This window comes from Scyliorhinus canicula, chromosome 4 (genome assembly GCF_902713615.1).
Source record: "Scyliorhinus canicula chromosome 4, sScyCan1.1, whole genome shotgun sequence".
NCBI lineage: Eukaryota > Metazoa > Chordata > Chondrichthyes > Carcharhiniformes > Scyliorhinidae > Scyliorhinus > Scyliorhinus canicula.
Genome location: NC_052149.1, coordinates 14,544,712 through 14,557,854, shown reverse-complemented (window position 1 = coordinate 14,557,854; position 13,143 = coordinate 14,544,712). Strand labels below are relative to the sequence as shown.

Genomic DNA, 13,143 nt, shown 5'->3' with positions numbered 1-13,143 from the left:
CCGCTCTAAGCGACAACTTGACTCAGCGGCAATAGTCTCATGTGTACGAGCATTGCTGGGTATTGCTATCCGGCGTTGAGGGAGTGCAGCATTTTAACGGTCAGTCAATAATCGCTGGCTCCTTTCAAATGTAACCGGGCAGCTCTGCCAGTGCCCCGGCCAACATTCCACCCTTTAACAGACAGCGAATTAACTGCTCACTGCAGTGTTGGCTCAGAGTGCCTGCTCGGTTTGCCCACCAGGCAACTTGTTTTGCTGTGAACATCAATGGTCTTAATATGTTGCAAGTGACAAGATTTGACAACATCATCGTGCGACATTAAACAAATAAGTCATTTGTACAAATATGATGGGTTAATTAAGGTGTCCCTTGTTAAATAAGTTAATCTGGCAGCAATTTGCATAGCTGCAACTGCTTTTATTGTTGACAAGACACGGTACAACAGTTTTATTTCCAAGTAAACATGTTTCAGAATGGAGGGGTAGCGGGCGGAATTACACATCAGCAAAGCACCAAAACAGAATCACAAAGAGTTCCATCGTCACATATACCGCTGGGGCATAAACTAATGGTTCAAAGCTGAAGGGAGATGGGGTTACAAACCAGTTATCTCTCAGGAACAGGCTTATTTCAACGTCCTGTAAGACCGTGGCTGATCCATTCATCCACCCAGGTTCCATCGCCCTCGACAACCGTATCCAACAAGACGGGTTGGAGGATGGAAGCTCTTCGACCCTAGAAAGGGCACTAGAGAGGGTGCAGGGGAAATTCACCAGGATGTTACTTGGGATGGAACATTTTAGCTATGAAGAGTGGAGAGAGGTTGGATAAGCTCAGGTTGGTTGCTTTGGAGCAGAGTAGGCTGACAGATTGAGGAGTATTAGATTATGAGGATAATGGACAGGGTGGATAGGAAGCAGCTGTTCCCCTGAGTGGAAGGGTCAGGAACAAGGGTGCATCATTTGAAGGTGAGAGGCAGGAGGTTTGGAGGGGATTTGAGGAAAGAAAATGTTTCACCCAGAGGGTGAGGGAGTCTGGAATGCACTGCCTGGAAGGGTGTCATACAATCATAGAATTTACAGCACAGAAAGAGGCCATATGACCCATCGAGTCTGCACCGGCCCTTGGAAAGAGCACCCTACTTAAGCCCACACCTCCACCCCATCCCCATAACCCCAGCTAACTATTTTGGACACTAAGGGCAATTTAGCATGGTCAATTCACCTAACCTGCACATCTTTGGACTGTGGGAGGAAACCGGAGCACCCGGAGGAAACCCACGCGGACACGGGGAGGATGTGCAGACTCTGCACAGACAGTGACCCAAGCCGGGAATCGAACCTGGGACCCTGGAGCTGTGAAGCAACAGTGTTAACCATTGTGCTATCATGTGCTAACAGTAGTTGAAGCAGGAAACCGCACCCCCTTTAAAAAGTACTTGGCTGAGCACTTAAATGGTTAACACTGAAGGGCAATAGCCAAGTGTTGGGAAGTGGAATTAGTGTCGATGAGAGTAGTTTTTTTGTCGGTGCAGGCTTGATGGGCCGAAGGGCCTCTTCTGTACTGTATGATCCTAACCCAATTGATCTAATGCATCCTGAACATCCCTTGCATCATCTCAGTTAGAGTATCCAACGCGCCCCCACCCCCCCCCCCCCCCCCCCCACCCCCCTCAAAGGCAGAAACCAGGCATTCCTTTTGGAAAAGGGAACTTAAATCTCTCACTGCTCAAGACCCCGGTGGCCACGTAATCCCTGAAGGTAAAGTAACAAGAAATCAGCCCAACTGAAGTAGTCTTCACTCAGCTTCCCAAACCAAGCGTTTCAAAATTACTTGCAAAACGTTTATCTGGATAAATGGCTTTTCTTAACAAGAGAGAAAAGTGAAGTGGTTATTTCATATTTGCTATTTTTGATGAAAGACAAGGAGAGGAATAGATGGAGAGTGCAGATAGGGATTACGTGAGATGTCTGTATTCACACGTTGTTGAGAGCACAGAATGCTTTGCCACGGGAACAGTCCAGCCACAGAGCATTGCACCTTTTTGAACAAAGGTTTGGAAAATATCTGTGGAAGAGGAATTTACAGAGCAGTTTGGGAAGGTTCAGTGGAAATAAATTGAACTGCCCGAGCAAAAACCCAGGAAAGACACGATGGGCCAAATGGCCATCTCCGATCCTGTAAATGTGCACGAATCTACGTCAGGGTGGATGCATTCTGGGAATGGTTATTAGGAAAGGGAGGAGGCCATCCAGACCCATCAATCTGTTTGGCTGTTGAATTAGATCAATGGTTTTCAAACCTTTCCGTCCACAGACCATCTAATAATAATAATAATCTTTATTGTCACAAGTAGGCTTACATTAACACGGCAATGAAGTTACTGTGAAAATCCCCGAGTCGCCACATTTGGGTACACAGAGGGAGAATTCAGAATGTCCAATGACTATTTCGTCGGGGCAAAAGGCCCATGGAGCAACTACTGCTCCCGGCCACCCGGCTTCACTTTTTTTTTGCCACCACAAAATAATTGTAGGACTGTATGGGAAGGTGCTGCTTTTGATGTGACACCACTGAGGTGATGTCTGGTTCTGGGCTGGAGAAGCCCCGTCTCCCATCGAACTCCACATTCAGCCAGCTCCTCCCCTTTGTGTTCAGTCCCAGGAGAGTTGAAAATCCAATCTTGTGACCGTGACACAAACTGTGCTTAGAAAACCCGCTTTCTCTCATTAGGACTTGGGGGGCACACACGGGAGCTGGTCTGGTTGAGCGATGCCCAGTGGGTCGTGGAGATGTGGGTCCTGGCTTGCTCTCCCCTCTGGCCTCAACCATGTGGTTACACATCAGTGACGTGCACTGAAATAGATCAGGATTGACACGCCCTCAAGTCCATTCACCCACTTTTGCTCCATATCCTTTGCCGAGGTGAAAACTCTGTTTGGGGAGTCGTCGGGAAGATGTTCTGATTCAATGAGGGAAACTAGCTCGAGAAATGAAAGAAAGCCCTCACACAGGACGTCTCAAAGTGCTTGAAAGGCAGTGAAGTACTTTGTGAAGTGTAGTCACTGTTGTGATGTAGGAAATTCGGTGGCCAATGTGTGCACAGCAAGATCCCACAAACAGGAATGTGACAGTGGGCCAGGATCGTCTGATTTTGCCAGGTAGATTGTGGGATAAATAATGGCCAGGACACCGGGGAGAATTCCCTTGCTCTTCTCCAAAATAATGCCATGGGATCCTATCATGTAATCCAAGCAGGCAGATGGGACCTTAGTCTAGCATATCATCCGAAAGATGCGATCTCTGAGTGCGCGGGGCTCTCGATTTTTGTGCTTAAGTCCTGGAACTAAGTGATATGGAGGCAAGTGTGCTACCAGGTGAGATACATTCCCAGTATCCTATGAAACTCAATGGAACTGCTCCCCTGGTAGGATGGCACAGTCGGTGCCCAGCCCATTTTCCCTCGTGCTTCTCAACCCAATGAGTTTTTAAGACACACTGCAGTAAGGAGGATAAAATCAGAAGCAACGTTCACACAAGGCTCCTTCACACGTTCCTCTAACCGTTCTTCCCGGCGAGCGTGGATTGGGCACTCGTCTACCAGGCGAACATAGAATAAAATAAACACAATGCAAGTTAAGCGTACTGTTGCAGTCAGAATGAAAATGATGATTCAAGTGGACTTTACGTGGGGTGGCACAATGGTTAGCACTGCTGCCTCACAGCTCCAGGGACCCAGTTTCGATTCAGGCCTTGGGTGACTGGCTGTGTGGAGTTTGAGCATTCTCCCCGTGTCGGAGTGGGTTTCCTCCGGGTGCTCCGGTTTCCTCTGTGACGAATACAGGATTTTAGATAAATTGGAATACAAACATTTGGCAGTGTAAGGGTTTCAAGCCTGGGTTAGACTGTGTTTGATTGCAGTGGCCATGTCTTTAAAAGAATCTTATTTTGCAAGACCAGAAAGCTTTTATGAGCCAGATGTGAAATTGACTATCGTAAAAGCCTGGGCTAATGCACTGGTTGTTTGATTAGGCGGGGGGTCCCTGGGGAGTTAATGTGTTTTCAGCTTGGGGAGATTATGTTATTGCTGGGTGGAGCCAAGACATTTCGAGAAAGATTTTGAGCTGAGTTCTGATCTGGATAACACTGAGTCCACAAGTAAGGTTGTTCCCCTCACAGTAGGATAGCCAAACAGATTAATAGTATTTAAAGCAGCGCAGACTTGTCTGACAACATGGAGGATCCTGGAACAAACCAGTTGAATCAGCTTTTTGAAGACATCTAGCCAGAATCTGCAGGTGTTCTAACAGGAGCCAAATCTGTTATGGAAAGCAAGTATTACTCTATGGAGGTATAGGATTATAGAACAGTCTATTTTTTTTCTTTCCTGTTTAATTGGAACAGTGACAGTAATTAAGGGTATTGTATTTACTATATTTAGTCATACTGTTTAAGAGGTAATTGTAAGCCATTTAAAGGTGTGAGGTTTAAGAGTTTAATCTTGTGTTAACAATAAGGTTTTTCTTTGTGGGCGGCACGGTAGCACAAGTAGCTAGCACTGTGGCTTCACAGCACCAGGGACCCGGTTCGATTCCCCACTGGATCACTGTCTGTGCGGAGTCTGCACGTTCTCCCTGTGTCTGCGTGGGTTTCCTCCGGGTGCTCCGGTTTCCTCCCACAGTCCAAAGATGTGCAGGTTAGGTGGATTGGCCGTGATAAATTGCCCTTAGTCTCCAAAAGGTTAGGAGGGGTTATTGGGTTACGGGGATAGGGTGGAAGTGGGGACTTAAGTGGGTCGGTGCAGACTCGATGGGCCAAATGGCCTCCTTCTGCCCTGTATGTTCTATGTCTTATGAAATAAAATATTGGGGGTTCCAGTTTCCTAGCCACTGTTGGGATCTGGTCTGGGATCTTAATACCTGCAGAGTGCAAAGATGTTTAGGTTAGGTGGCTGCGCTAAATTGCCCTTTAGTGCACGATGTTAGAGGGATAGGGTGGGGGAGTGGCCCAGATAGAGTGCTCTTGCGGAGGGTCGGTGCAGACTTGATGGGCTGAATGGCCTCCTTCTGCAGCATAGGGATTCAATGGACTTGTCCTTCTTTCAACGGAAGGTTGTGGAGAGGTTATAGAAGCAGCAGTTGTTCACTCGAGGCGAGATTCAATAGGGATGTTCAAAATGACAGGGTAGACGTGGAGAGACTGTTACCATTGGCAGCAATGTCAGCGGAAGGGCAATCGGCAAATGAATTGGAGGGGAGTTGGGGCGATTGGGTTTTTTATTCAAACTCAGTGAGATGTCGCGATCTAAGAGGCTGCTTGAAAGGGTCAAAACGGAATCAGATATGCAGGGCTATGGAGAAAGAGCGGGGGGGGGGGGGAAGGGGCTTATTACACAGCCCTTTCAAAGAGCTAGCAGAGAGACGTAGGACTGAAGGGCCTCCTTTCACTGTCTGATTCTACAATTCCAAAACATGCTTTAATGAGGTTAAAACAAATTCATACAGAGCCCAGGAAAGGCTCAATATTCACAGACAGTCAGGTCACATCTAAAAACAATGTATTACTTTCATACAACAGTACAGCACAGAACAGGCCCTTCGGCCCTCGATGTTGTGCCGAGCCATGATCACCCTATTCAAACCCACCCTATACCCGCAACCCAACAAACCCCCCCCTTAACCTTTACTTTTTTTTTAGGACACTACGGGCAATTTAGCATGGCCAATCCACCTAACCCGCACATCTTTGGACTATGGGAGGAAACCGGAGCACCCGGAGGAAACCCACGCACACACGGGGAGGACGTGCAGACTCCACACAGACAGTGACCCAGCCGGGAATCGAACCTGGGACCCTGGAGCTGTGAAGCATTTATGCTAACCACCATGCTACCGTGCTGCCCAAAGTGTTGCAACTGTTATGCAAGTGAGCGCAATCGCCGATCTATGTCAAGGTCCCAGGGATAAATATTCTGAGAGCTACGCTCCTTCTCTTTCAAATGCTGGCAGGAAATCTTCAACAGCTCCTCTGAAAGACGATGCCTCTGGCGGTGCGGCACTCCCTCAGCACTGCACTGTGGTAGAACGACGCGCTCCCCATTCACAGGCTGAGCCGAGTCTGTAGATGCTTTAAACATTCGCAAAACCAGACCGATTTGGAGCAGTGATCCTGTCTCCGTGGCCAGGGAAGAAGAGGGAGAGTTCAAACTCTGGCCTGTCGACATGGCTCCAGAGTCAGGAAACAAAGCGGCAGCCAGTAAGGCCTGATTTGCCTGGCAACCAACAAAAAAGACAATTCACGCAAATAGCGAACCACAGATGTTTAATCCACTGTGAGAGGTTAAGGCAGAGAACTCAACTTTATGGGCGATATCGCCACATTATTTGTCAGGGGTCTTAGAATATGTTTTATTTTCACAACCATTTATGAATAACCGACGGTCAAAACATCTTCTCCAGACATTTTCACTTGTTATCATACATTGGCATGTTTCATAGAACATACAGTGCAAAGGTGGCCATTCAGCCCATCGAGTCTGCACCGAGCTACTTAAGCCCTCACTTTCACCCTATAGCCCTAACCCAATAACCCCTCCTAACCTTTTTGGTCACTATGGGCAATTTATCATGGCCAGTTCACCTCACCTGCACGTCTTTGGACTGTGGGAGAAAACCCACGCAGACACGGGGAGAACTCGCAGTCTCTGCACAGACAGTGACCCAAGCCGGGAATCGAACCTGGGACCCTGGTGCTGTGAAGCCACAGTGCTAACCACTGTGCTACCTTGCTGCCCCTCTGCACATGTGCTGATGGTGTGAATGCAACCTGAATCTAGAGTCATGGTCCAACTTAACACCGGAGATAAAAGATCAGGTCTTCCCTTACGAACGGAGTCTCTCTCTGCTTCGACCTATAGTCAGTCCTGGACGTTCCAGTCAATTAACACACACAAAACTCAGCTTCGCCTCAACTGTCAAACCCATAAACACACCTTCAAACTCACCCCTTTCCCAATAGTTCACCTTCAGGCCACGCTCCACCCCTCCCCCCCCCCCCCCTCCCCAAAAATAAAACCTCACAGTGAACGAATAAAAATAATTGACAGCAGTGCATCGCGGCCATTGGGACGGGGTTGGGTGTTCAAATCTTCTTCAGAGGGCCGAGGGATACGGCCCCTCCCGTCGTCAGCTCCGTAACAGCGATCAGAATACGTGCTTGAGGTGCTTCAGTCCGTAGCTTTTGAAGAAGACCAGGAGGATCAGTGTCCAGAGGCCCAGGATGAAGCCGTCCGGGGGATGCCAGTCTTTTTGCTTTGGTTTCTGTAAAACAGGTCAACAGAAATGATCAACCGGCCCAGTGTTGGCATTTAACAACCCATGGCCTGTAAAGGTACGTATGGGCTTTTCAATATGGACCTTCAACACCAGTTTACGAACACATAAATTAGGAGGAGCAGGCCATTCGGCCCCTCGGGCTTACTCCACTATCCTATAAGATCATGGCTGATCTGACCGTGGCCTCAACTCCACATTTTCTGTCCACCCCTGATAACGTTCAATTCCCTCTTTAGTCAACCTCCCTTTGCCTTAAAAGTATTCACTGACCCTGCCTTCCCTGCTCTCTGGGGAAGAAACTCATCAGCCTCAGGGAAAAGATTTCTTCTCACCTCCAGCTGAAATCATACAATCATAGATTTTCCAGTGCAGAAGGAGGCTATTCGGCCCATCGAGTCTGTACCAGTCCTTGGAAAGAGCACCCTGCCCAAGCACACACCTCCACCCTATCCTTGTAACCCAGTAATCCCACCTATCCTTTTTTTTTCCTGAATTCAGAGTACCCTGGGGGGGGGAGAGGCAGGGTAATGTTAACAAACTTGGCACCCACAGGAACAGAGAAAAAGGAGAATACAGGCGGAAGACGGGAGGGCCGGCTGAAGCGGAAGTGAGCGTGAGACGACAACGGCAGCGAAATCCGCCCGGGAGAAGCAAGGGACAACACCAGCACCAGACCCATTCGAGTATTGCCTTCCGTAACTGTCTCTCCGGCACCCAATTGCATATCTGCCCCCCCCCAAACAGATGCCTACTTATGTGTGTAAATAATTTTGCCAAGTGTACAGACTTGCTGCGGTTGGGCGGGTGCATAATACCCCACCAGTTACATTATTTGATTTTGTACTTCTCTCGTGTTGTTACTGTTTTTTTTCCTTTTCTCGTCTCCCTTCGTGATTTGTGTGGGTGTGCCCTTCTCTTCTATATATATCATATCCTGTGTACATAACGGCAAATATACTTTGTTCAAAAATCCAATAAACAACATTTATGAAAAAAAAATTTTGAGTACCCAATTCATTTTTTTCCAATTAAGGGGCAATTTAGCGTGGCCAATCCACCTACCCTGCACATCTTTCTTTTTTTTTTGGGGACGAAACCCACGCAGACACGGGGAGAATGTGCAAACTCCAGATGGACAGTGGCCCAAAGCCGGGAATCGAACCTGGGACCTCGACGCTGTGAGGCATCAGTGAACATAGAACAGCACAGAACAGGCCCTTCGGCCCTCGATGTTGTGCCGAGCAATGATCACCCTACTCAAACCCACGTATCCACCCTATACCCAACAACCCCCCCCCCAAACCTTACTTTTTAGGACACTACGGGCAATTTAGCATGGCCAATCCACCTAAGCTAACCACTGTGCCACCGTGCTGCCCTAAACGGGGGACACTTTATTTTTAAAGTGTCTCCTCTTTGTCTGACCTGCTCCTCCAAGGTTTCCCGTGGGTGAGCATCCTGATAGCTTATCCTATCATGTTTATTTGGCTGTATCCTCTTTTCTCCCATTTTCCGATTGATCAAGTCTATAAATAGAGGCACTGGTTCTTAAGAATGTATTGTGCCTTTCTCTGTTCTCACACCCTGTAGAAATGTTTGTTCTATAATGTGCCAGCTGTGCTTTGAAAATTTTTGCTGTTTTCTGATTTGGAAGGGATTTGAGGAAAAACCTTTTACCCAGAGGGCGGTGGGAATCTGGGACTTGCTGTCTGAAAGGGTGGTGGAGGCAGAGACCCTCACAGCATTTCAGAAGGATTTAGATGAGCAACTGAAATGTCATTGCAAACAAGGCAACGGAACAAGCGCTGGAAAATGGGATGAGAATAAATAGTGCCAGCACAGACACGATGGGCCAAAGGGCCTCTTTCTTTGTTGTAAAACTCTGTGACTAAGTCGCAGACAAAGGCTGCAATCCAGCAGCAGCAAGAGGATAGATACGGCCATTTAGTTAAAGTGATTGAAGAGATCAAATCAGGAGCTGCCAACCAAAGAATGAATCACTCAGTTTCCCCATAGGAAAGCAGTGAGCAGCCTTGCTTCCCAGTTGCCAACTCCTCCAGCCCGATGTTCCTACAATTCTGGCCTCTTGCACATCACCAGTTTTAATGGCTCCACTATTTCTGGCTGCGCTGCCGAGGCCACTAAGCTCGGGATTCCTCCCCTCAACCTCGCTACCCCTCCTTCTTAAAAAACTCTCTCATGGGATGTGGGCAGTGCTGGCTAGGCCAGCGTTGATTGCCCATTCCTAATCGCCCTTGGGTAGGTAGAGGTGAGCTGCCTTCTTGAACCGCTGGAGTCCCTGTGCTGTAGTTGCACCCACAGTGCAGTTAGGGAGGGAGGGAGTTCCAGGATCTTGAACCAGCGACGGTGAAAGAGCGACGATATATTTCCAAGACAGGATGGTGAGTGACTTGGAGGTGAACGTTCTTTAAGTTGCTACTTCTTTGAGCAAGCTTCTTTTCAGCTTGTTAAAGGCAGTATTGAAATGGATGCTGTTGACGTTCATGAAATCATAGAATTTACAGTGCATAAAGAGGCCATTTGGCCCATCGAGTCCGTACCGGCCCTTGGAAAGAGCACCCTACTTAAGCCCTCGCCTCCACCCTATCCCCCTAACCCAATAATACACCTAACCTTTTTGGAAACTAAGGGACAATTTAGCATGGCCAATCCACCTAACCTGCACATCTTTGGACTGTGGGAGGAAACCGGAGCACCCGGAGGAAACCCACAGACAGTGATCCAGCAGGGAATCGAACCCGGGTCCCTGGCGCTGTGAGACAGCAGTGCTAACCACTGTGCCACCCTATTGTGCCTCAGTTTAGCATTGCAAGAATCGTTATCTGTATAGCTGCCACGTCATATTGCTGTGCGTCTTCCGTCTAACTCAATTCTTGCCTCTAAAGAGTTAACACGTTAAATAAAAAAAGCTACATAGAGTTCAGGTTGAAAAAAAATAATGATGAGATGGGATTGTTTTAAGCATGCGGCGCTCTGCTAGTTCAGCTACTGAATCCAGCAGGGCAGTGTGTTTGCCATTTAAACAGATAGCATCAAACTCGTTGGGAGTTTAATCTAGCCTGTGGACAGCTGGCTGCAACACGCAATTTGACCACGTTCGACGGGAGATTGCTCCTCAAAATATTGTGTGTGCTTGGCGAGGTGCGCAGATTTTTAATTTTTTTTCGCCAAGTGCATTTTAAATCCTGTTGTGGGATTAAATTGAACTTCAGCTCCAATTATGCGGCAGCAGCCACCTGCTTTCATTGCAACGCTTCACACTTCGAATACTTTCGAAAATGGTGCATATACAGGGGGAGAAAAGAAATTGGAAGTCACAGCCCATTAACATTCTGTTGGGATAGCCGGTTTCCATCAGTAATCTATATTATGCGGCTGCTGCATTTAAAATCGGCCAATTAACATGCAAGTCCATTGTGGAGGTTGCTTTGCACTTTTCATCATCTCCTTTGCCCCATCAATCATTCCATTTATTAGCATCAGACGTGCGTTCCCCCTATAAGTGGCATCTGACCTCACTGACAAATTGCCTCTACCCATGGCCATTTCGCTGTTGAGCGTTTTCACAAACAAGCCTAAAACAATCTAATCGGCAACCACATCCGGCCAGCAGCCATTCTCCCCTGGAAGAATTCAAACATTTTCATTTTGCTTCACCAGGCGCACGTAAATGAGCTCGCTCGCTCACTCCCGGCATCGTAGCCAATGCAAAATTGACTTCTGTTTCTAGACGGAGGAACGTGCATGTCAACAACGCTGTTCAAGACTTCAGGATGGCCCCAAAGTGCACACAAGAGCGACACCAGAACGATCAGATCATCTGCGTTTAGAGCTGTCGGCTGTGGGATAGATACTGGGGAATTCCCTGCTCTCCTCTTGAAAGGGTGGACGGGGCCTCACAGTTTGAACATCTCAGGTCATGCAGCAGTCCCTCAGGATGGCAACGCAATTGTCAGCCGAGTTATTTTTCTGCTCAAGTGTCTGGAGAGGGACATGACTCAAGATGTACCACAGAAAGCATCCTATCTGGCTGCATCACAGCCTGGTATGGCAGCTGCTCGGCCGAAGACCGCAAGAAACTTCAGAGAGTCATGAACACAGCCCAGTCAATCACACGAACCTGCCTCCCATCCACTGACTCCATCTACACCTCCCGCTGCCTGGGGAAAGCGGGCAGCATAATCAAAGACCCCTCCCACCCAGCTTACTCACTCTTCCAACCTCTTCCATCGGGCAGGAGATCCAAAAGTCTGAGAACACGCACTAACAGATCCAAAAACCGCTTATTCCCCGCTGTTACCAGACTCCTAAACGACTCTCTTATGGACTGACCTCATTAACACTACACCCCTGTGTGCTTCACCCGATGCCGGTGTCTATGTAGTTACATTGTGTACCTTGTGTTGCCCTAATATGTATTTTCTTTTATTTCCTTTTCTTTTCATGTACTTAATGATCTGTTTGAGCTGTTCGCAGATATGTACTTTCACTGTACCTCGGTACACGTGACAATAAACAAATCCAAATCCGAAGAGGCAAAAGTGCTACCTGATGTGTTACCTGTGTTGGTCTAACATCGACTGCAACTGGATGCAGTGAAACAAGAAACAGGCTTCCGACACAGGAGATGGTCCAACACGGTTTTATTGAACCTGCTGATTGCTGTACACAATCTGCTGTGGGTTGACACTCTATTAACCTAACGGATAACCTCCCACTGGCTTGACCAGACTAGCTCTCTACCACATGGTGACGATGTTCAATGGCCTGTGAACTGCGACTATCTCCCTAGCCGTGTCCTGTGAGAGAGGGAGAGCCTTAATGCCCTGTGGGCTTTATAGTGGTAGTGTCCTGTCTGCTGATTGGTTGTTCCGTGTCGTGTGTGTTCATTGGTTATCCTGTGTGTCAATCACTGCCTGTCTGCATCTCATGATATACATGAGTGGATACTATGACATCTCCCCTTTTTAAAATAAATTTTGGAACGTAGCTATATATGCATGCATAACAATGTACAAGTGGGGAATGAATGAACATATGTACATGGGAAGGTGTCTATCGTGCTGATACAGAGCAAACTGAACAAAATTTAAGTCTATAGATTTAGTCTTTGTGGTGGGCGACAAATTCTTGTCAATTGCCTCAGAGGTGGAGGGGGGACGCCGACACCTGGACAGACGGGATGGCTGCCATCTCGGTGGCCTTGTGGACAGGCAGGATTGCTGCCAGATCGGTGGCCTCGTGGTGCAAGACGTCCGGAGGAGACATGATGACATGCGGAGAAGTGCGGTAGGGTGATGGGCAGGGAACATTACGCAGCGCCCTCCTGTTGTGCCGTAAAATGGAGCCATCAGCCATTTGGACAACGAAAGACCTGGGAGCAGCCTGTCTGACGACAACAACTGGGGCTGACCAACCTCCCTCAGGCAGCTGAACATCGTCTGGAGCCAGCGCAGGCAAATCCGTGGCATGAGCATCATACGCGCTCTTCTGCTGGTCCCTGCAGCACTTTCTGCAGCACCGTGAGGTGGTCAAGGTCTGGAACATGGATGGCTGGAACAGTCGTTCTCGGGTTGCGGTTCATGAGCAGCTGCGCCAGAGACAAACCAGTCAGCAGAAGGGTTGCCCTGTATGCCATTAGCGGCAGGTTGAAATCCGAGGCTGAGGCTGCAGCCTTGCAAAGCAGCCGCTTGACAATATGGACCCCCTTCTCGGCCTTCCCGTTTGATTGCGGGTAATGGGGACTGGATGTGATATGACCAAAGTGGTAGGATCGTGCAAAGTCGG

The 13,143-nt window shown here is 48.2% G+C and overlaps 1 protein-coding gene across 1 annotated transcript in view; it reads right to left on the bottom strand.

Annotated features, from left to right (window-relative positions):
• Positions 1–6,305: 6,305 nt before the first annotated feature.
• pigk (phosphatidylinositol glycan anchor biosynthesis, class K) overlaps positions 6,306–13,143 on the bottom strand; it is a 124,751-nt gene continuing 117,913 nt past the window's right edge. The window contains exon 11 of the mRNA XM_038793759.1: positions 6,306–7,320. Coding sequence (XP_038649687.1) covers positions 7,204–7,320 — 117 coding nt within the window. The 3' untranslated portion in view covers positions 6,306–7,203. The remainder of the gene's footprint in view (positions 7,321–13,143) is intronic.